This window comes from Perca flavescens, chromosome 14 (assembly GCF_004354835.1).
Source record: "Perca flavescens isolate YP-PL-M2 chromosome 14, PFLA_1.0, whole genome shotgun sequence".
In the NCBI taxonomy this organism is placed as follows: domain Eukaryota; kingdom Metazoa; phylum Chordata; class Actinopteri; order Perciformes; family Percidae; genus Perca; species Perca flavescens.
This window is the reverse complement of record NC_041344.1, coordinates 27,330,736-27,352,078: the sequence shown is the minus strand read 5'-3', so window position 1 is coordinate 27,352,078 and position 21,343 is coordinate 27,330,736. Positions and strand designations below refer to the sequence as shown.

General features: G+C 40.2%; 1 protein-coding gene across 1 annotated transcript in view; it reads right to left on the bottom strand.

The window, feature by feature from the left end:
* Positions 1–21,343, bottom strand: part of khdrbs3 (KH domain containing, RNA binding, signal transduction associated 3) — a 126,974-nt gene that overhangs the window by 61,131 nt on the left and 44,500 nt on the right. The window contains exon 2 of the mRNA XM_028597706.1: positions 9,698–9,816. Coding sequence (XP_028453507.1) covers positions 9,698–9,816 — 119 coding nt within the window. The remainder of the gene's footprint in view (positions 1–9,697; positions 9,817–21,343) is intronic.

Genomic DNA, 21,343 nt, shown 5'->3' with positions numbered 1-21,343 from the left:
AAGATCTCCTGAGTTTTAGTCCCTATAGGTAAAACACACCTACAATGCAACAGTTACCTTAGTGATGTCAAACTTTTTTCAGACTTGATAAAGCTCCCTCCAGAGCAAACGTGTGTTACATTATACAAGTGTTTTCACCGGCAGTGTACAACTCCCCGTGACTAGCAAATTGATTTACGAATAAATTGGAGGGCCTCTTCAAACAGACAAAAAGCCAAAAAACATCTAACTGCAGTTATTTGGACTGATATTGCAATTGCGATATGATTGGAGGGAATTCAAATTATTATAAGAGGGATTTTTGCGAGGATCTGTACCAAACAAAGATAGTCTGTAGGATAAGATTTGTAGGCCGGGACTTCTCTGCATCACCACAATACTTCATTCGGAATGGTTTGACACATATTTTGCCTATAACAAATATTGTGGCCCCCTACTGCGATTTGGATATTACACTAGGCCATATTGCGATTTGGTTAAAATTACAATTAATTGTGCAGCCCTAGTACAAACTAATCAGAAATAAGTCAACGTGATAAGGAAATATCATGCACTAATGTCATTATAAATCCCTAACCCATCATTACATGTGTCATTCTGATGGTAAATGTGACAGTGTATGATACACACCAGGGGTTCTCAAACATATTACTTAAAGGTGTGCATCTGGTTTTTATTCAAGGTTGGAGTTCCACAACAATTGGCAATAACAAAATAACATGTAATCAACTCACTTATAACTTTTAAGCAACATACATTCCAGTTGAGTTTTGGTTTTTCTGCTCAATTTTGGTACAAATAAAAAGGTACAAGGGCGTGAGTATTTAGGTCCTCATGTGAGAAAGGGGGCCCATAAAAACACAAGAATACATAGCCGTGGATGGAGGGAGGGGCCCACAGAGGATACCTGTGGGGTCCAGAAGCTTTTTTTGCTAGCCTACTTTCTTTCTGTAATGACAAAAAGTGAATTTCAGTCGCAACAATCATTTTTCACATTTTGTTATTTATTTAGAACATTTGACGCACCACACCAAATAAAACCCCTCCCTCTCCCCTCCCCTTACCCATCCCTAAAACTTTTAGCCTGTCAGTCTTTCACCAGGGCAAAGAAAACGCTGTTGTCTCAGAGCAAACCACACAGCAGACGCTTTCTTAGGTTATATTCCGTTTTGAAAAAACGGACGGGTCACAAATCAACTACGGTCTGTTACACCACTATTGTATATTAAATGTCACTCACAATTTATTGATTGATAGAAAATGTATTAAAAATAAATAAAAAAAATATTACACTATATAACACAAGATATAGGCTGGGTCCTGATAGATTTACGGTTTAAAACATTTCCTCAATCTGTTGAACTGCATGTTCCTGAATGCTTGATATAGATATTCAATGTGCAACATTACCATAATGTGCATGTTTGAGCTAACATTGAACGTGACCGCCTCTGGCATGTCGGCGTCTATCAAAGGCTTCCTGGCTTCGATTACTTCACAAGGTCACCGCTTTTTTAGCAACAAAACCCCCCAAATGTTATGCATTACTGTGTCGAGGTATGTCACGTGCATACACCCATCAAAGTGATACAACCTTTACACAGGCAACACACACTTCCACCAGCAGCTTGACATGGTTCGGGGAGACAAAAGGAGAGCCATGCTTTTCTCCCCCTCTCCATGTTTTCCTCTACCAGTGACTTATACAGCTGTCTCTCTCAACTATCTAGGTGATCAATTAGCAAGCAGGAGGTAAAAAAACAAACAGCTAGTTTGGTTCTACACCTCACCTCACACCTCTCTCCTGCCTTTTGTTCAAAAAGCGAGTGCTTATTACGAGGCTCTTGCCAATTCCTGGGTGAGGGATTTGAGAAGCAGGCTTTAGTGATTCGCAGTAATGCAGTAAGTGACTGTTGGGTTTTTATCCTATCCTGGCCTGGCTGAACTCTGAACTATGTTCCTTCAAACTTTAGAATTACCCCAAGTCCTGTGGCTGGATGTGATCACACACTGCCCTATTCAGCACTTGCCTCATGATAAAGACCGTACCACGCTGTGCTAATTCCGACCCTGGGAAAATTAGCTTCTTGCAAAGTTATAACCTTGGACTGATGAATAGGCTTATACGACATGTCCACCTTCCTATTAGAGTATGTGGACGTTGATAACTTGGGTCCTGGTTACCCCATCTGAGACATTGCAATACCTCCACTAGAGCTGTAACAATTCCAAATGTTGCTGTATAATTACATGTCTCATAATTGTGATTAACAAAGTAACTGTCTTTTTTAGTCAAATTCAAAAATATTTATTCATTACTTTTAAGTTTTGAATAAATCATTGGTTAGATCACTGTTTTGTGACCCATATAATGTCAACACAAGTACGCAGTTAACTTGACAATAGAAGATGTATCTTCATCAATAAATAACAAAGCATTAACAAAAAAACATTTTTCTGGCTTGAGACGGCTACAGCCCAGGATGTTTGTAGTTGCTATGGCAACAAGTGACAGCTGCCGCTAGCATAGCTTTAGCTCAACAGTCCGACCGTTAATCACTTATATAATTACAAGTTGGCACATCTAAAAAAAACAATTCCCATCAACAACATACCCCTTAGGACTTTAGCTAATGTTAGCAAACAAGTTGAGCCCAAATCCCCGGGTAACTACGCTAATGTTAGCATAATGAATGGCGGTCCTTACCCTTACAGCGCCGTCATTTACGGCAACGTTACTACCAAGCACCCTAGTACATTGAACACAACAGACAGACAAACTAACATTACATTACTTAAACACATATAATGGTGGATTTGTAAAGCCGACTTGACTCGACTTGCCTAACCTCCACTGAAATTTGTACATTAATTAACTCCATATATATCCAGGACACAAACTGTTTTAGATAATTAAAGTTATCTAAGCAAACAAGCTAGGTCCTGCCTCTAATTTTAATTTACAAAAAAGGATCATCAAAGGAGATGGCATCCCTTCCATTCTTCTGTATGGATATCTAAGTCCTCGGTCTACCGACAGTGCTCTGCACTAATGGATAAAAATGCTTGAACAAGGAGAAAAGCTGGTTTTCTGATCAAGAACAAAGTGCCACTGTGTTGCTTTCCATATCATAGTGTAGGAGCCATATCAACTGTGCACACACGGGCATCAGGCAGAGAGCATAATAGAGCAAATTCACAGTATTGGAACAAGTGGACTGTGAAACAGAAATAAATGCAAACATGAATTTACTCTGCAGCTCGTTTGTGTTTCTATGAGACCAGGGACGAAATTAGATGTTGGCTTGTAGGTTAGCTGCGGAGAGAATAAACGCCCCTTTTCATTTAGAACATACTGTACAATGTTTGAAATTTATTTAGAAAGATAATCTGAATGAGAAAAGGAGTGACAATGTTCTTGATCTGAATTATGAGCCAGTAAAATGCATCAATACTCTGTGCTTACCAACCGATTTCCCAGAAGAACTGAGGTTGGCGAGTTTGGCAAGTTTCTAATTTCATCAAAAATGAATTAAAGGCACACGAAACCTATAAAAAAAATGTAAAGTTCATTGTGTGTTTCTTTTGTTTTTTTATTCACATTCTTAAATTGTCGTTTTTGGCGGGCGGTCCAGTAAACCCATGCCTTCTTGATCTCTCCGGCCACTTCTGTTTTAATTGTTTTTATGCTGTTTGTATAAGTGCAAAATAATAAAAATGTAATTATTGGTGCACTCATTGAATAGGTTCAGACACAGTGCAAGGGATAATACTGAAACGTGCCCTGTGTGAGTCCGGCAGGGGACATTTGTTACAATTAACTCTCCCTCATTTCCTGTTGTATCTCTAATAATGGTTTAAAATGCCCAAAAAATACTTGCACAAAATTATTTGGTTAAGTTTGAAGGGAAGCCCAAAGATAAGAATACATACTGTTACAAACATGAATGGATTACCGACTGAGCACTGCCCAGGGCTCCTTCAAGCTACAGTTGTGCAATTTGTGGCAATTTGATTTGTTGGGATTTACTTTGAGACTATGTTAAAAGGCACCACTAAAGCACAATTGGAACATGCTAATGATCTGTTAACACTGCATTACTTGATATTAAAGGTGCTGTAGGTAAGATTGTGAAGATCCAGGACTTAGCCAAAGAATTTCAACATCGACAACTTCTCAGTCCCTCCCCTCTTTCTGCTAAAGCCCAAACAGTCTCCTAAGCCCCTCCCCCCACAAGGGAGAATGAATGCGTGTGCATGAGCAGTGATTGACACGCAGTTAGACCCCCCGGCCCTGATTGGTGCATCTGAACAGGGAGCAGTGGAGTTTTGCAAATCGCACTACAGGCTGTAGGTGGTGCCAGAGGAGCTACTTTTTTTTTTTAACTGCTTCATGTAGTTCTACATGTAGGAACATAGGGTCAGTTTCAGCAAATAAGACAGAAAGTTAGTTTTATAAGTCGTACCTACTGCATCTTTAAAACTCTATAAATGTATATCATAGAATTTCTAGGGGATATACTACTAATTTGTCGTACATTTTGATGGGAAATACAATTGCTACCTGGATTACGTTTTTTCTAGCAGCTTTTTTACAACGTTATCTCACACACTGTCTTGAGCCACTTCAGACAGGTGTTATAGAGAGACATGATGTAATGGTATTTGTGTGGCGCCATTTTAAAATCCTGATTATTTAAAAAGCGATCATGCAGATTTGCTTCATATTTGTTTGACTAATGCCAGTAAATGCCAGAGAGAAGTCTTAATCTGGACATTTGAACGCATCATAACCACCCAGTCGATGCATTTGCGGAGGCACACACGCATCTCCCCGTGTGGACAATCCTCCGAATATACGAGTCTTACTGAACACATACCAGTAATCCCTGCCATTTATCACAAATCAAAATCTGTCTGACTCCTACTGTGATTGATGCTTTGGTGTTTCACTAATGCTTTAGTGATCATGAGGGATTATGGGACTTAGAAACAACAACTTGCCTGGGTTCTCTTACTGGTTTGTGGCATTAAACTGTGTGAGAGGATTGTGCTGCTGCTGTCCATAATCAACACAATAAAAGCTGATGTGTTTAATCACAGGTTGTCGCCTGCTGCTCTTTTGCTGTGTTGATTGCACCAAAAATGATGACAAATACAATAAAAAAAAAAAAAAAAAAGGACTGAAAACAGAATTGGAATTTTCGCACCATATTCATCTGAAACAAAATAAAGCCATGTGGCTGATAGGAAAGACTGGGGACACAAGGAGAGTAAGCATTTATGATTAATCACTTAACATGATGGGGGTGCAGGGGGGACGGTGGCAGAGATCTTTTCATCATTTGCTGAATGGAATACTTGCGAGCCTGGCGAAAGGTGTGCTCACAGAGAGCCAGCGCGGAGCAATTGTGCTGAGGACAGCAGGACAGGAATGACAGCAGAAGGATAAATCGCCGCTCCCGGCGCAGAGAAAAGCCACAGTCTGAACTGGAAATAAACCAGTGGGACTCCTTACGCCTCGCTAATAGCCTGCGGTGCTTTCTGCCAAAAGATGCTCTCTGAGAGAGGGCCCACAGATCCAGCAAATGTACAGATGAGCGCTGATAGTGCACCCTTGTTCAAAAGGTGGGATATTTTTAGTTCCTGAGTAGGTGTGACATTATGTATCATACTGGTTGAATCAGGATTTAAAATCTTATGCTCTCTTTCTGTAGCCACGGTTAACATTCAATCTTGTCTTTTTCTAAGAAAAGAAAAAAAAAAAACTGTGTTTGCTGCAGAGCTCAGCCTACAATGTTAAAGTGGCCATTCCAAAACAGAACTACACCATAAGACACTCCTATATATCATGACTCATGCCAATATCTTAGAAAGTGAAAAACTACATCAGTGTTTGGTATTAAAAGTCATCGCTGAGGAACAGCTCCATCACAGAGAATCAGCAGCATGGAACTTGCTGCCGGTTGTCCTTCCCCGCTTCATTTTGATAAAAAGCTATGTGTGCGGAGGATGAATTTAACCTCACTGCACGTGCTGCTAAATGGCTATTTGGAAAATGTCTGTGCCACTTCAATGCCAGAAGCCAAAAGGTGATGCTCGCAGCTCAGGAGAAAACCCATTCAAGTCAGACCGATCACTCTTGCCATTGCTGGCTGTCAGATAGAACAAATTGAATTTGTCTTCCTTCGGTGGCTTGTTGGAGCTCTAAACAGCGTATTAGTGGCTCTACTTATCAAAGCTGTCAAAGCAAATCTGTTTAGCTGTGAACCTAGGAGACTTAGGTCAGCCTACAGATGACACTACATGCATTCATACAAACAACACAGAGCCCTCAGGGCTCACCAAAAATGAATGTCAGCTCCTCATCAGAGTGCATGTCAATACCTGCTGAGTATAACGACTCTTTCTCATGCAAAACCACCCAGTGAGCTTAGATTTGGTGAATAGCAGGTACAAAGACACAATTTGGTTTTGAAATCAAACCTTTTTTAAATGTTTGGGGTTCATATTTTGTTGCAACCGCCTATCAATGACTATATTTCAGTCAGTCACTTAAAATCGATCTTTGTTTGAGCGATCTGATATCGATTAATAAAATCCCAAAATCAATCTTTTAACATATGCCTTTTCACCACGGATGTGGTGAATTGACCCCCTTTGCACCATTAACCTGGTGCATTATAAAACATATTTGAGGGATGCTTCTTGCTTGCTCTTTTATATCCAACAAAATGTGGTATCGTAACTGAAATTCCCCTAACCTAATTGATATTGAATCGGAAATGTAATCAAATTTGGACCTTGTGAGGCGTAATCGAACCAATTGAGAAAATCGTTGGCGATAGCCATGCTTAATTTTAGTTGAATTTATGGTGAAATATAGTCACTGAAATGGAAACAATGGCTATGTAAGCTAGCATCTAACAAATGTGCAGAATAACTTGCACAGACTGATAGCAACATAGAAATGTACATGCACATGAACATGTACAGTTAAATTGACAGATTGGACCTTGGTCTATCTGTAGTTACTTTAAAAAAGAATTCCCTGTTGAAAAAGATCCATAAAATTGCACGGTGGAAAATACAACTGAAATCTTAAATATACAGTATCTCCCCTACATTAATAGCTGGCAATCCAACAATGTCATTAAATCTTATAAATGGTTTGTTCAAATTCACTGCAAGGCTCAAACTATCAAAAGCAGTAATGTTTTATAATTTAATAGGACCATCCACAAAAGGGAAAAATCTAGATGTCTAGACAGTGTTTCAGCCATGCTAGAATTATGAATTATGGCTCAATGGATAGCAATGTCGGTCACTTGTCCACCACTTTGGTCCAGACTGAAATATCTCAAGATTGCCATGACATTTTGTACAGACAAGGTTCCCTCAGGATGAATTATAACTTTGGTGATCCCCTGACTTTTTATCCTGCCCCACCAACAGATCGCAATTTTTCAGATGCTTTGGATTATGACTAAATACCTGCAACAATAATGACATTCCCATCAGCCTCAGCTAATTAGCAAATTTTAGCAAGCTATCATGCTAAGCTAAATTGGTGAACACGGTAAACCTTACACCAGCTACACATCCGCATACTAGCATCATCATTATGAGGAAGTTAGCATGCTAAACTTAGACCTCAGCCTCACAGAGCCACTAGCATAGCTGTAGAGTCTAGCTTGGCCTGCCAATCACCAAATCAATGCTTACTGGGGATAATCAGGGATGTGAAGTAGAGATGGTAAAACAAGGCCACATTCAGAATTTGTCCACACAGCAAGTACAGTAGTATTAAACAAATTTTAGTTGGGCGCCTAGTTAGCTCACCTGGTAGAGCAGCCACCCATATATAGAGGATTACTCCTCAACACAAGGGCCGCCGGTTTGACTCCGACCTGCAGCCCTTTGCTGCACGTCATTTCCCCTCTCAAGTCTAAGCTGTCCTATCCAAATAGGCCTAAAATGCCCGAAAAATTGTCTTTAAAAAAAAAGATATAAGTCACGTGGCTTGATGTTTGGCAAGTAAAGCTGGGCAATATATCAATATTATATCGATATCGTGATACGAGACTAGATATCGTCTTACATTTTGGATATTGTAATATCGTAATATGGCATTAGTGTTGTCTTTTCCTGGTTTTAAAGGCTGCATTACCGTAAAGTGATGTCATTTTCTGAACTTACCAGACTGTTGTAAATGTTCTATTATTTGCCTTTACCCACTTAGTCATTGTATCCACTATACTGATGATTATTTATCAAAAATCTCACTGTGTAAATATTTTGTGAAAGCACCAATAGTCAACACTACAATATTGTTGTGGTATCGATATCGAGGTATTTGGTCAAAAATATTGTGATATTTGATTTTCTCCATATCGCCCAGCCCTATTGGCAAGGGTTAGCATTTGCAAAATCACTCTTTTATCATATTGGTTTCCATTCTGATTAGTTTTCTCTTTTCTTACACAGACAAATTCCCAGTGCTCACAAGTTTTGATTATCCAGTGACAATTATCTGAAATGAAAGAGTGTTGATGGAGGATGTCACAGAGCTAAAACGGCTCTATCGTGGCTTGCCACCATGGAGTGGTTAAATTAATTGCTGGGTGTGGACAATTTATTTACACCCAGCATTTTAAACTGACATTGGCGTTATTTTACCGTGCATGTCATTACCATTTTAGTGCTATTATGCAGAAAAGCATGATTTGGGGGAAACTAAACCCAAATGCACCTCTAGAACTGTATTGGTTCAGTGTTTGACTCCTGCGCTGTTTCCTCCCTGCTGTCCTCTCTCTATCCACATACTGCAGGTTACTGCCGTCCTTCCCCCTGGAGGGCTGAGGTGAAAACTTGAGCGATGTTCCCGTCTAAGAGCGGCCCTCTCACTTTTACAACCAGCCTCCCCATCGTGCTCCCAGCGGGAAAAGCCTGTCATGTACCGAGCGCGGAGCTCCAATAAACCCTGCTGCCGGTGAAGGCTCCATCGTGGTGGGCGAGGCTAAAGTGCTTTCAAATGTGGCAACAGTGTGATCGCTCAAAACGACTTCACGTGGAGGTCATCGCCAAGCTGACTGTCTCGGACTGTGTACATGTGACTTTTGTGCCGCATTGCAATCATATTCTCACCCTACAAGCTATTCATTTTCATAGAAAGAAAGAAAAAAAAACATAGGCATGCACCTACCAAATAGGAAATCCACTGCACACTCAAGTAAATGAAATGCAGCACGAGATAATTCCTTTGAATCATATATTCATAAATATTCATTGACAAATTAATATACCCAGTATATTACTCGGTAACCGAGACATCAAAGCGCCATTGACCAAGGTCAGTGTGATAGAGAGGTGTGTGTGAGAGGGAGGAGGGGGAGAATTACACTTGTAACATTTCAAAAGCTAAAACAATTTTTCAGACAGGAAGTAGCATCCCTAATATAGTTTTACCCCAGTTCTGTCAGCCCGACACTCTGCCTGCACACCGTCCTCCAGATGTTACATCTAATAACATAAAGCATCAACAAAATGTGTCAAGTGGCTCTTGTGAGGGATCTAAATGAAAACCAGAGTGACTGTAGTTGGCTTCATTATCTATAAATATAACAAACTCAAATTCTCTGTCTGTGCAAATCCCATTCTTCGGAGAAGTCTCTGGCGGTGGTACTACAGCACTTACTTTAGGAAACTGCTTGACGGGTATTAAAACTTTCTGGCCCAGTTTCATGTTCTTGTTGATGACGACGTCAATGAACTTCTCCTCTTCCTTCCCCTCATCTTTCTGAATTTTTTCGATCTCTAGAAAGAGGAAAGAAGAAAAGTAATGAGTCGGTGTTGACAAGCAGCACATACTGTATACAAGAGCGTACAATTTCTGTAGTGACAACTAATGAATATCTTGTCCCATGTTGTAGTGTGTTGTGATGTATAAACACATTTCACTTCAAATGGAGCTTTCTCTCCCACAGACAGCACTTTTTCTCAACTGCCTGAAAAGCCTTGCATACGTTTGAAATTCCTTAATTAATGATGTCATTAATTGAGAAAGCCAGCCGAGTTTTTCCATATGTGCTGCCCATAGGTGCTGCCATGGGCAAGCACAGCCCACCCAGTGGCTTGTTTGAATGTGGTTGACCAATCACAACACAGTAGTCCAGCTGACCAATCAGAGCAGACTGGGCTTTTCAGGAAGGTGGGCCAAGAGCCAAGAGTTTTTCAGGTGGAGGAGCTGCAGCAGTGGGCAGTATGAGAAACAGAATAAGTTTTTTGAACATCAAAGCATGACAACCTGTTCTAGTAGACCCCAAGAGTACAAATATGACACTGAAAAGGAGTATAATACAGGCTCTTTAAATAAATAGTTCAACATTTTCAGAAATACACTTATTCACTTTCAGGGGCGTAGAGCAAAATTCTGGGCCCTGTAGAAAGACATTTTCTACGGGCCCCTCCCCGCATTCACAGCTATTCATTCTAGCATCGTTTTGGGCCCTCCTCACATGAGGGCCCTGGGTACTCAGTCCCATTTCCTCCCCCCAGTCCGACGCCCCTGTTCACTTTCTTTCCGAGACAGGGATGTCTGTGCGTTACGTACGGAGAGTGGGAGACGTGGCTAGCCTAGCTAAGCATAAAGACTCAATGGCTGCACCCAGCTGTTGTTCACCAAGAAAAAGCTGCAGCTTAACCTACAACCTGTTTTACATGTTTCTTCTTGCACAGTTTAAACAAGCAAGATACACGTAATATGTTAATAAGTGAGGTATTCATAGGCATATTTATAAACTTTAGGAAGAGCTAGCCATGTGCCATGTGCCATCTCAAGCTCCATACTTAATTGAAGCTGAAACCACATGGCAATTGATTGATTAGTTGATTCATTGAAAATGAGTCAGCATCCATTTAGAAAATTAAATTGATAATCAATCGTTTCAGAAAATATTCCAAAAATATTTTTGGTTTCCAACTTTCTATTGTATATGTTTGGGTCTATGGGCCCTATTTTAACGATCTAAGCACACGGCGTGAAGCGCCTAGCGCAGCTGCGTTTAGGGCATGTCCAAATCCACTTTTGCTAATTTGACGGCGGAAAAAAGGGTCTGTGCGCCGGGCGCATGGTTCTAAAGGGTTGTATTTAGTATCTTCATTAATTCATAGGTGTGTTTTGGGAGTAACATTCAATAAACCAATCAGTGTCATCTCCCATTCCCTTTAAAAGCCAGGCGCGTTTGGACCTCGGCGCATTGCTATTATGATGGCAGATTTGCACCGTAATATTTTAATTTGTAATCTTTTGCATGTTTGTGTGTGTGTAACAAGCATGGTGTGTGCACGCTGTGCACAAGCCTAGTCCCATTTTACTAATGTGCTGTTAAAATAACAATGAAATGCTGCGCTATTGACTTTTGACCAGGTTTTTGTTGGTCAATGGCACGATCACTTCCCGCAGCCTCAAGATAGCAATAGGCCAAGAATTCACCTGAACACACCTCCCTGTAAGACCAGCACGCCCATGGGCGCACAGATGGGCGCAGGGGCATTTGCTATTTAAACGACGCGGGCACTGGACGGGAAATTGACAACTGCGTCGGTCTTAAACTAGCAAAGAGACTTGCGTCGGGCTTTGCGCTGCGCCGGGTCCAAGATAGGACCCTTTGACGGTTGCTTGGAAGAAAAGAAAAAAAAAAAGAAGCATTTTAAAAACTGGACAAATACTAAAATATCTAGGAAAATAATCAACGGGTTAATCCATAATGAAAATAAGTATTAGTCAAGCTCTATACTTTACACACACATTAAATTGTTGTTAATCTTTTCATCTCACTTTTGGGAAGAAAGTAAGTAAGCAAATTTCCCAAAATGTTAAACTATTTCTTTAATCTGATGATGATATACTATGATATATAAAACAAAGGATTATATTTGATGAAATCGAATCAGTGAATATTTATGTTTTAATTTTCTCCTAATTGACTTATTTTCCTGGGCATTAGTCTGCAGATTTACTCAACCCATTAAGGCCTTGTTAACAAGGAACGCTAGATCCCTTCAGTGACATTCATCTCACCTATTGGCTGAGTCTCGACCATGATAATGCTTTTTAAATTTGAGCAGAGACACCGATTTACTTGTAAAGACAAAACGGGATGGGGAGGACACTGGAGCACGCACCCCCCCGGGCTACCGAAAATGTTGGCTGTCACGCTTCTTCTTATGGGAGAGGTAGACTTTGATGTATTTGGAGATGTAACCTTGAACGTTTAATCAGATGGATAACATCTGTGTTTCAGTGCCAGGAAAATGGGTTTGCAGCGAGGGTGGCTGAGGTGCGGGGAGGCGACGACAAAGACTCCAGGCTAAAAACCCAGCAGGGGAAAGGGTGAGGCAGAGGGCGAACTCCATCACAGATTTATTTCTCCTGTTCAAAAACCCTTTTTTTGAAGGGGGGGAAATAAATACGATTAAAACGGAGAAGTCACAATGCTTTAGCTTTACACTTTTCACGTTTTAATAGAGATTTGGTTCAGAATCAGATGCCATGGTGATTAGATTCAGACAGAATAAGCCGTTTCAAAATTCAAACATGTTCCCAGACACCACAGATACACCACATAACCATTTTTTCAATTACCGTAGGTCAGAAACGAGCTGAGCATATCAGCACTGCAAACTAGAAACTACAAAGTCAATAGTGATTTCTCAACAAAGCTTCGCAGCAGTACATTTGCAGAATGTAATTAAAACCTTTTGATAGGAGTTTTAACGAGGATAACAAAAGAAAAAAATAAAAAAACTATCAGTGAGATGGAATATCTTTTAGCTTCGGTTTATCCGAAGGGGGGGCAGAGAGTGCACACGTTCTGAGAAAAGACAACATTAATATTTAATGCATTGCCTAGCAACATGCCAAGACGGGAGTTTCCTTCTTCCACCAGGCTTTCTCCTCAAAACATTCAGGCTCTGATGAATTGGGAGATTGTAACTGAGATTGTGTTTCAACTCCAAATCATACAACGTTGTTTTTTTTTTTTTAAAGCTTACAGCAGAATTTTTTCCGACTCACCTGAAAAGAAAATGTAGCATTTCAAGTCCAAAGTTTAAACCGGGCCCGGCAATCAATTAGCAGGTGTAATAGGCAGCCGAACTGCAGCTTCAAATGAGCTCACCCCTCTGAACATGCCAACACAGAATCAGCTGGTGTGAATTAACAAACCGCACCGCAGTGCTTCCAAAAGATCTTGTTTGTGTGACACAGTTTATGAGGGAGGAAATGTGGCAACGTGAACCGAGAACAACCTCTATCTCGGAGTCGTTACCAGGTGCTCAAAATAAAGAGATTTAAACATGCATCACTGACACAAGCACAAACGTGCCTGTTGTTTTCTCTCTTTTTTTTCACTTCCAGCTCTATGAGACTCCTCTCTTCTGGCTGCAAATGGATAGTGAATAGCGTGTTCTAATTTGGCCGTTGGCGAGGCACAATGCATACCTTCATTCAATTAGTGCCTTGGAATCTTGGAACGCACCGAAAAATACCACCAGGAGTCTTTTTTTTCTAGATTGTTGTGTATGCTGTCCATGTGCATACACACAAAACAATGCTGACTTGTGATATGTGAAGAATACGAGAAATTCAGTAGGTTGATAAAGCCCTTAAAGCCAATGTGCCTCTGCTGCTCTGAGACCCAGATTGATGAATTAATCAATATTTAATGAATTATTTAATTTGGAGAATTTCCTTTTAAGATATGTTCTGTTTGAATCTTTACTCCAGGGAAAGCCACTTGGCCTACATATTGTAGCATATGCATGTACATCTATTTCCCCTGATGAAGTTTGTTGCTGCTGAAACATGTCGGTTATAAATATTGCTCGAGAGCAGCTGAATTATTTCCATACCTTTGCTTCCTTGAGTCCTGAATCCTTTTGGGCTTTCGAGAGTCTGAAATGCTTTAATATATGTGAGGGATAACGTAGAGCGAGCCGGTCATTATTTCCAATGAGTACCCTGACAGGGTTGATGCAGGACCCTGAGGCAAAAAGGAGGGGTCTTGAATCAGCCTTGGAGGCCTATGACCGGAACTCCGTCCATGGCGATGGTACGCTCTACAGAAATAACAGGCCGTGGAATGCGGTGATTGGCCAATCAGAATCGAGTCTGGGTTATTAAAAGTTGGGTATTATTTTCCTAGTTGTGGTCATCATTTGGGAACAAGGTGACATTGCTAAAACAAAGTCCGACAATTAGAGAGGTTGTACACTATATTACCGAAACCACCAAAGAACGCCTGGAATGTCAGTAACAATCCCTCATTGCACAGCAAAACTGTAAAAAAACGATGGATGTTTTATAAGAACTGGACGACTGACTCAAAGACACTTGACCGAAAACTGCTTGCAGAGCGCATGTACGCCAAAAATGTATTCTAGCTTCTTGGTTGTGCGGCCCACTGCACAGGTTCCCACTTGTCATGCAATTAAAAATAGCTTTTGTGGACTCTAAAAAAAGTTTTACGAACACATACGGCTGTTCGATTATGAAAAAAAAAAAAATCGTAATCATGACTGTTTTGGTCAATATTGAAATCACGATTATTTAACATGGTTACTCATTGGCTTTTAGAAAAAGATGTTGCAATTATTAAATTTGAGGATCAGTGAAACGGTTACATAAATCAAGAGTGAAAACACCTCGAACTGTGAAATTTCCCTTAATACTTTTCCCAGTTTTTTTTTACATTCAGAACACGAGACAAAATAAGAATTTACTTGTAAAACATAATGTGCAAAATAATAATTTTTCTCGATTTCTCTGTTTTAGTGATCGTTAGGAGCCGAAATCGCAATCACGATTAAAATTCAATCAATTGCACGGGACTAAAACACAGACCTTCATTTATAAGAATGTTATAATAGAAAAAGTAATAATTTACCTTGTTTGCAGTTTGCGTTGTCCTCGCAAACGTTTTACGGGTGTCTCTTTTATATTGGGGGGGTGGGTCTATGGGAAAAATGCTTTTTTGGGCCACAAGGGATGTTTTCAGGTGCAGAACCGCGAGAGGCTGTTGGGACAAATGGCCAGCAAGGCTGAGTTGTGGCGCCATATGGAGCTCTCAGAATACATCACGGACAAGAAATGTACGTTCACATTTGTTTTCTCCTCCAATGGGTTTAGGGCTAGGGTTACCTGAAAAACCTGTCTGATCATATTTTATTGAAAGTTTATTGAAAGTACACTTTGTACAAACTACGTTGTTTAAGTTTACCCCCAACCTTAAAGGGCAGTACAAAGAAGAATTGACCTACACTGTAAAACACCGGAATTATTCTTTACTACTTGTTATATCAAACCATTTTGGAACCTCAGACAATGAAAAGGACAACATACTACCCTGTGTACATTTGCAGCGCCTCTAAGGTACATGACTCAAATTAAAAGAATGAAAAGAACTCCGCTGCTCTCCAGCAATAAGAATGTTTAATCAGCAACAGCCCCCATTAGGGAAAATGGATATACATGCATATGCAACAATATATAGGGCAAGAGGCTGCTCCAGAGCACATAGACAAGAGAGTCAAACACGGCCGAAGAAAATCTTCAATATTCACTATTTCCTATATCAATTCCATTTGGGTCTCTGAGCAGTGGAGACATATTGACTTAAGAGAGCAACAGTGTCTGTCTTTTTGGTTTCCGTGGGCTCTTCTTGTTTTTTTTAAAGGGTTTCCCTTGCATTAGAGAATACAACACACATTAAAAATATATTTACAGTCTATATAATGCGTCCGCCTGGAGGACTACACCAAACACTGGGACACCATCCCAGCTGTCTGCCCCTCTATTAGAAATGGATTCACTTAAAAGCAGCTCTGTGATTCAGGCCTCCCCATTTAAAATTCATAAGATGGGCAGATTTTGTGGGATTATGCATGACTTCAGCTGCATGCTGGAGAGTCGACTTGGGGACGAAGGCAATTGGGTCATTAAGTGTACCAATTAAATGAAGGGGCGCGATAAATCATAAATACAGTACCTGCACACAGGGTGTATCCCTTGTTACCAGACTGCCAGTACCAGATAGTGAGGCTGAAATGGAGAATCCCTTCCCCACTAAAATGTAATAATAACCTATATTACAACAGTGAGTGTTGCTTCAAAATGTGAAAACTGATTCTAAGATTCTTCCATTACATTAAAGTCTTTGAGTCTCCTTAGAGTAAAAAAACAAGAAAACAGCCATTTAAATCCATTTGCTTTGCACTTTAATTGTGTCATATTTAATAATGATCATGAACAATAAAATAATGTCCTCAAGCTAAACCCTAGTTGGAGACAAATGGATGCTTAACATTGTAATTTCCCTTTGCGGGATTAATAAAGTATATTATTATTATTATTATTAAATGTGGCAACTAATGTGACTCCAAATTAGACCAACAATTGACACAACTAATGTCTATACCAAATCCCTAGCCAGTTAACTTAGCTTAGTATGAAAACGGAGGAAAACAGCCAGCTTTGCTCTCTTCTCAGTTAACCAATCACTTTTAAAGATGTACTAATGAACATTTTGTATCTTTCATTGTTTCATCTGTGTAAAAGTGGCACTTTGTGATTTTAGCATGCACTATAACTATTCCTTGCCAAGCAACAATTCATCAATCCACCAAGTGCTTCTGTGCTACAGTAGCTTTTTCCACCTGCTTGCAGTCACTATGCTACGCTAAGCTAATGGTCCCCTTGCCCTAGCTCCATAAATATCGCACATTCATTATGGGAGTGGTATCAATCTTCTCCACTAAATCTTGGTAAGAAATCCGATGTGTGTATTTCCCAAAATGATGAACTATTCCTGTTCATGTTAATGAAACAGATCCAGAAAAAAAAGGATGTTCATCCATTCACCCAATGTATACTGGAGTATAATGCAAATGCACTGGGTGAAACACCAATCTGCTGACAGACAAAATTATTGGGGAAAAATTGCTTTCCAATGCAATGTAAAGGAATGCTTCCTTGTTACCCTTTGAATGATCCTAAAATTATATTTCCCAAATCAATTAACAATAACAAAAATGTTAAGACCAAGTGTTGCTTCTAATTTAAATGAGAGCATTGGGTCAGCAGTACTCTAATAAGGCAGTCTGGGTGCCCTTACTGGAGCCTCTTTGGCAAACAATATGTGTGAAGCAAAAGTTCACAGCCAACAAATATAATGAGAAGTACATTCTCCCTGGTGTATGCACTGATTCAAACACTAATTATCCCAGACCTCACAGTGGCGTTGGATGCACAAGGGTATTCTGACACCAGTTTGTGTCTCAAACTTTGAATAAACTCCACACAGACTTTTATAGATCTTATGACACCTTTTCATGATGTGGGCGAAAGTTGTCGATGAGACTATTGACGCTTAGCCACCGCTAGTACCAGCTCTGCTCTGCTCGGCTCGACCGCGGTGCCCCATCCTCCATTTTCCATTGCAGATTTAATACCGCCTCATGCGTGAGGCGAGCGTGGCTGGTCGTCATAGCGACGCCTCAGGAAACTGCCGTGACCTAACGCGACACACACATAGAACGTCAAAGGTGTGTTGTTTTTGACTCTTGGCGTTTGGCTGTTTGCCACAGCCGGAAGACATATTTTGTTTCAAAAGAAGCTGGAGGCAGCAAAAAAAAAAAACAGCGCTGGCTAAACTATTTAAAAATGGCGTCCATCTGTCGCTACTAATAATGACGCAGTGATTAGTGACGATTCTCTCCGACCAATCAGTAGGCTGCACCTTTTGGTATCGCCTCAGCTCGCTTCGAACCTCGACGGAGGTGATGCTAAAAAAAAAAAGTACCTGTTAGCAGGTACCAGGGACTTTTTTTCATAATGGAAAACCAAAAAAAAGGCGAGTAGAGTCGAGGCGAGTCGAGCAGGTACCATGTAATGGAAAAACGCCATATGGTAGCATGAATGACTGTTTTCTTTCTCAGAGCGAGTGGAGCCATATGACGTCATATCTTGGTTCAATTCAGCTGAACAGACTGGTTCTTCGGAATTAATTGTACATAAAAAAGTATTTCATGCCACATTTTCTTTTATGTTAGTGGCTCAACCTACAGGTATGTATCTAACTGTGGTATTTATCTCCATGTGGTGCCCCATGGCAATGTACATCTCTCACAGAAACCTTTTAGCTGCAGTAAATACTGACTGTCAGGAGTTACAGCCGCCTTTATGCACTATTCATAGACATTCCTTTGGTCTATAATAAGAGGAGACACATTTGACATTTCAATTAAACAACTTGGTATGGTGTATTTTATGGTGTTTGATGTCAACTGTTAGGTGTTGAGTTACATTTGTTATTTCGAGGCGATGCTGACAATTTGTCTATATTCATATTCAATTGTATTTTATGAATGTTATTATTATTTCCACCGATCTTCATTTAAGCACAGCACAGACAGGATGCACCTGCATAGAACAGCTTAGCTCACAGTGCGTTTCCCTGCGTAAATAATTCAATTGAAAATTGGAAGACAGTGAGTTTCTCTTCTGCTCCAACAAGCGTCTGAGGCAGAAAAATGTATCTGGTCTAAATAGCACAGTGGTGGTTTATCGGCAGCTTTCCGCCACTTCATTTATGCAACTGATGCTGTATGCGGCCGAATGCGGTTGTCTGCGGCCGACAGACTCATTATTTTGTTGTTTTGCAATTACGGGTCAAATGAATGAAATGCTCAAACATGAATAGCCTACTGCATCATTATTCTCATTTTCCATTCCACCAGAACATGCTTATATAAACACAATCAAAGGACATCGAGGTCACTCGGAAAGTTGAAATATTCAAACTAAAACGTTAGAAAATTCTGGATGGAAGCTTGTTCAGAAAAACAGAAAGTCCTGTAAATAGATTATTTAAAGGCCCCGATAACCTGTTTTCTCAATCAGCTTCCTATAATGAGCAATGGGATCTTACACATACACATTTTTTTGAGTATTTTGCAGGACCTTTTTTTGTGGTTGTTTTTGTGGTTTGAAGTGAGCAGGGCTCAGTTGGAAAAAAAGGTGATATTTCCATGCACCAATCAGAGTTTAACAATATTCAAATCAATTTCTCTAACTTCACCATTGGTTGTTGCTTATTTAAATCATGAACATTAAAGCGCCACACATTTTGCTAAGTGGTAGTTACAGGATAATGCTGAATGCTAAACCATAAAGTAACATTAGCACACGTAGAAAAGAGTAATAAAGTCAGTGAACTGAGTCAGTAATGGTCAACTACGAAGCAATATCCAGTTAAAGTTTCTAACATTGGCAAACACTGGCCGCAATAAGCTACAGGTCATACCAGACCAAGTATCTAAGGCTGCAGCAGCAAAACCCCTGGGATTATTAAATCCAGCGAGAATTTGCGTTTTATTTCTTATTACTTGTAATTTGTAAGAGGAAGAATGTCTTATTTCTTCTTTTTAAAGTTACATAAACAAACTTAAGAATTATAACCACATTTTCAATGGATTTCAAATACACTGCAGATTCATGTTACTTAATTGTACTTTTGCTAAATTACAAAAATGAATCCTTATTTTAGCACTGCAGCATTGTCTGTGCATATGCCCAATTGTATCTTTACTGTTGTCTAGAAGACAATAGCAGCATTCTTACTCATTCTAGGTATAAAACAGGGCAACTAAGTCATCATCCATGTATAAATACTAATCCAGATTGTCTTGACGTATGAGAAAAAAAACGGAGTCAGTCCCAGTCGCAATAAATTAAGATAAAACTACGGTGTTTTGGACATTTTTCATGTTGTTGCTTCATCCCATAAAGACTGCACTGACAGACCGTGATGGTTTCAGGCAGTATGGTCAGTGCCAGAAACAGTTTGCCCAACACACATTTCATGTGTGCTACCCTTGTGACCACACACATTTAGTGTGAATAATAGTGTCAAGGCTGTGACCCTTGAAAGAGAAACGCTAAGGCTAAAAAAAAATTACAAAAAAACGCCTCGACTCGCTCCTGTCCTGAAATCTCAATTTCACTCTGGCTCCTCCATTGCCTTGACAAGGTCAGGCTGGCAGCAGGAATTCGTCTCGCCCCCTAATCTGGAGATTACATTCTCGGCGGCCGGGCAAGGCCCTCCCTTCTTCCCCTTCCCTTTCTGCCTCTCTCCCTGCAACCCTGCCAGCCTGGCTCTCTACTGTGAGGTAACGAGCCAAGACCCGCTTACAGTGGAGAGATAATGTCCACGGATTAAGACAGAGAGCCCCTCAAGTGGTGCCTCTTTCATTTCAGTATCCGGCCTGTGAAGCATCATAAATACATCCAGCCAGTCAGGGACTCCGTTCTGTGGATCTCTGTGGAAGTCAAACTCTGTTCTCTTATTGGAAGCTTATGGTAGCAGATGATCTTAAGCCGCCAAACTCGGTGGTAATGGCAAGAGCATTAGACAAATACAAAAGAACATTTTCACGGCAGAAATCATGGGATCTTTAGGAATTCACAAATTTAAAACAGTTGTGGAACAACATTAAAAGTTCCCTGAAGATTCCCTTGGGTGGCCGGGTTGTTCAAAGTGCACCAGCTTGTTTTTGAGGCCTTTAAGGGTTCAGCTCTTCTTAAAGATGCCAGAAGTGCTACAGGCTTCTAGCATGGTGTGACAGCATTCTGTATACTTTAGGCCTGTGTTGTTTGCTTATCATTAGGATAGTTGCAGGGTGCTTTTATCTTGGCACCTGTTCATTTAAAGACATGCTCGCAAGGGGATTATCAAAGTGTTCTCAACCTGCCAGAGGATTTTGCTTTACAAATTTGCCCTCATCCATTAAATCATGAGCAGCTGCATTAGACAGCAAAGCGTAATAGATGGAGGTTTTATAGGATAAAGCATCGACAGTAAGTGTCTTGCAAGTATCCAGAGTTGTACTCAATGTCTGTGGGGTTATTTGAGCTCACATGTGGTTTAAAATTTAATTGGAAGGGATTTTCAAAAACTAGGTAAAGGACCAGAGAAAGATGATATAGTGAAAATTAGCAAACCAAAAAAAAAAGTATTTGGTGTCCTTAAAAAGTTTCCTCATAATAAGTTTCCAGGATTTCCCTGCCTGCATGCCAGAGGTTAGTGCATTCTCTCACCATACTGGTCTTTTAGATGCATTAGCATTTATATTCCTACTGAGTAGTCCACAGCGGCAGATGCAGTGAGGCTCAGAAGAAACCAACAGACATAAAAGGACGTCTTTGTGTGGGCATCACTTTTTAGCCATAACCCGACCAAATAATAAAACCCACCTCATGCTCCTCAGGTGATAAAGATTTCAA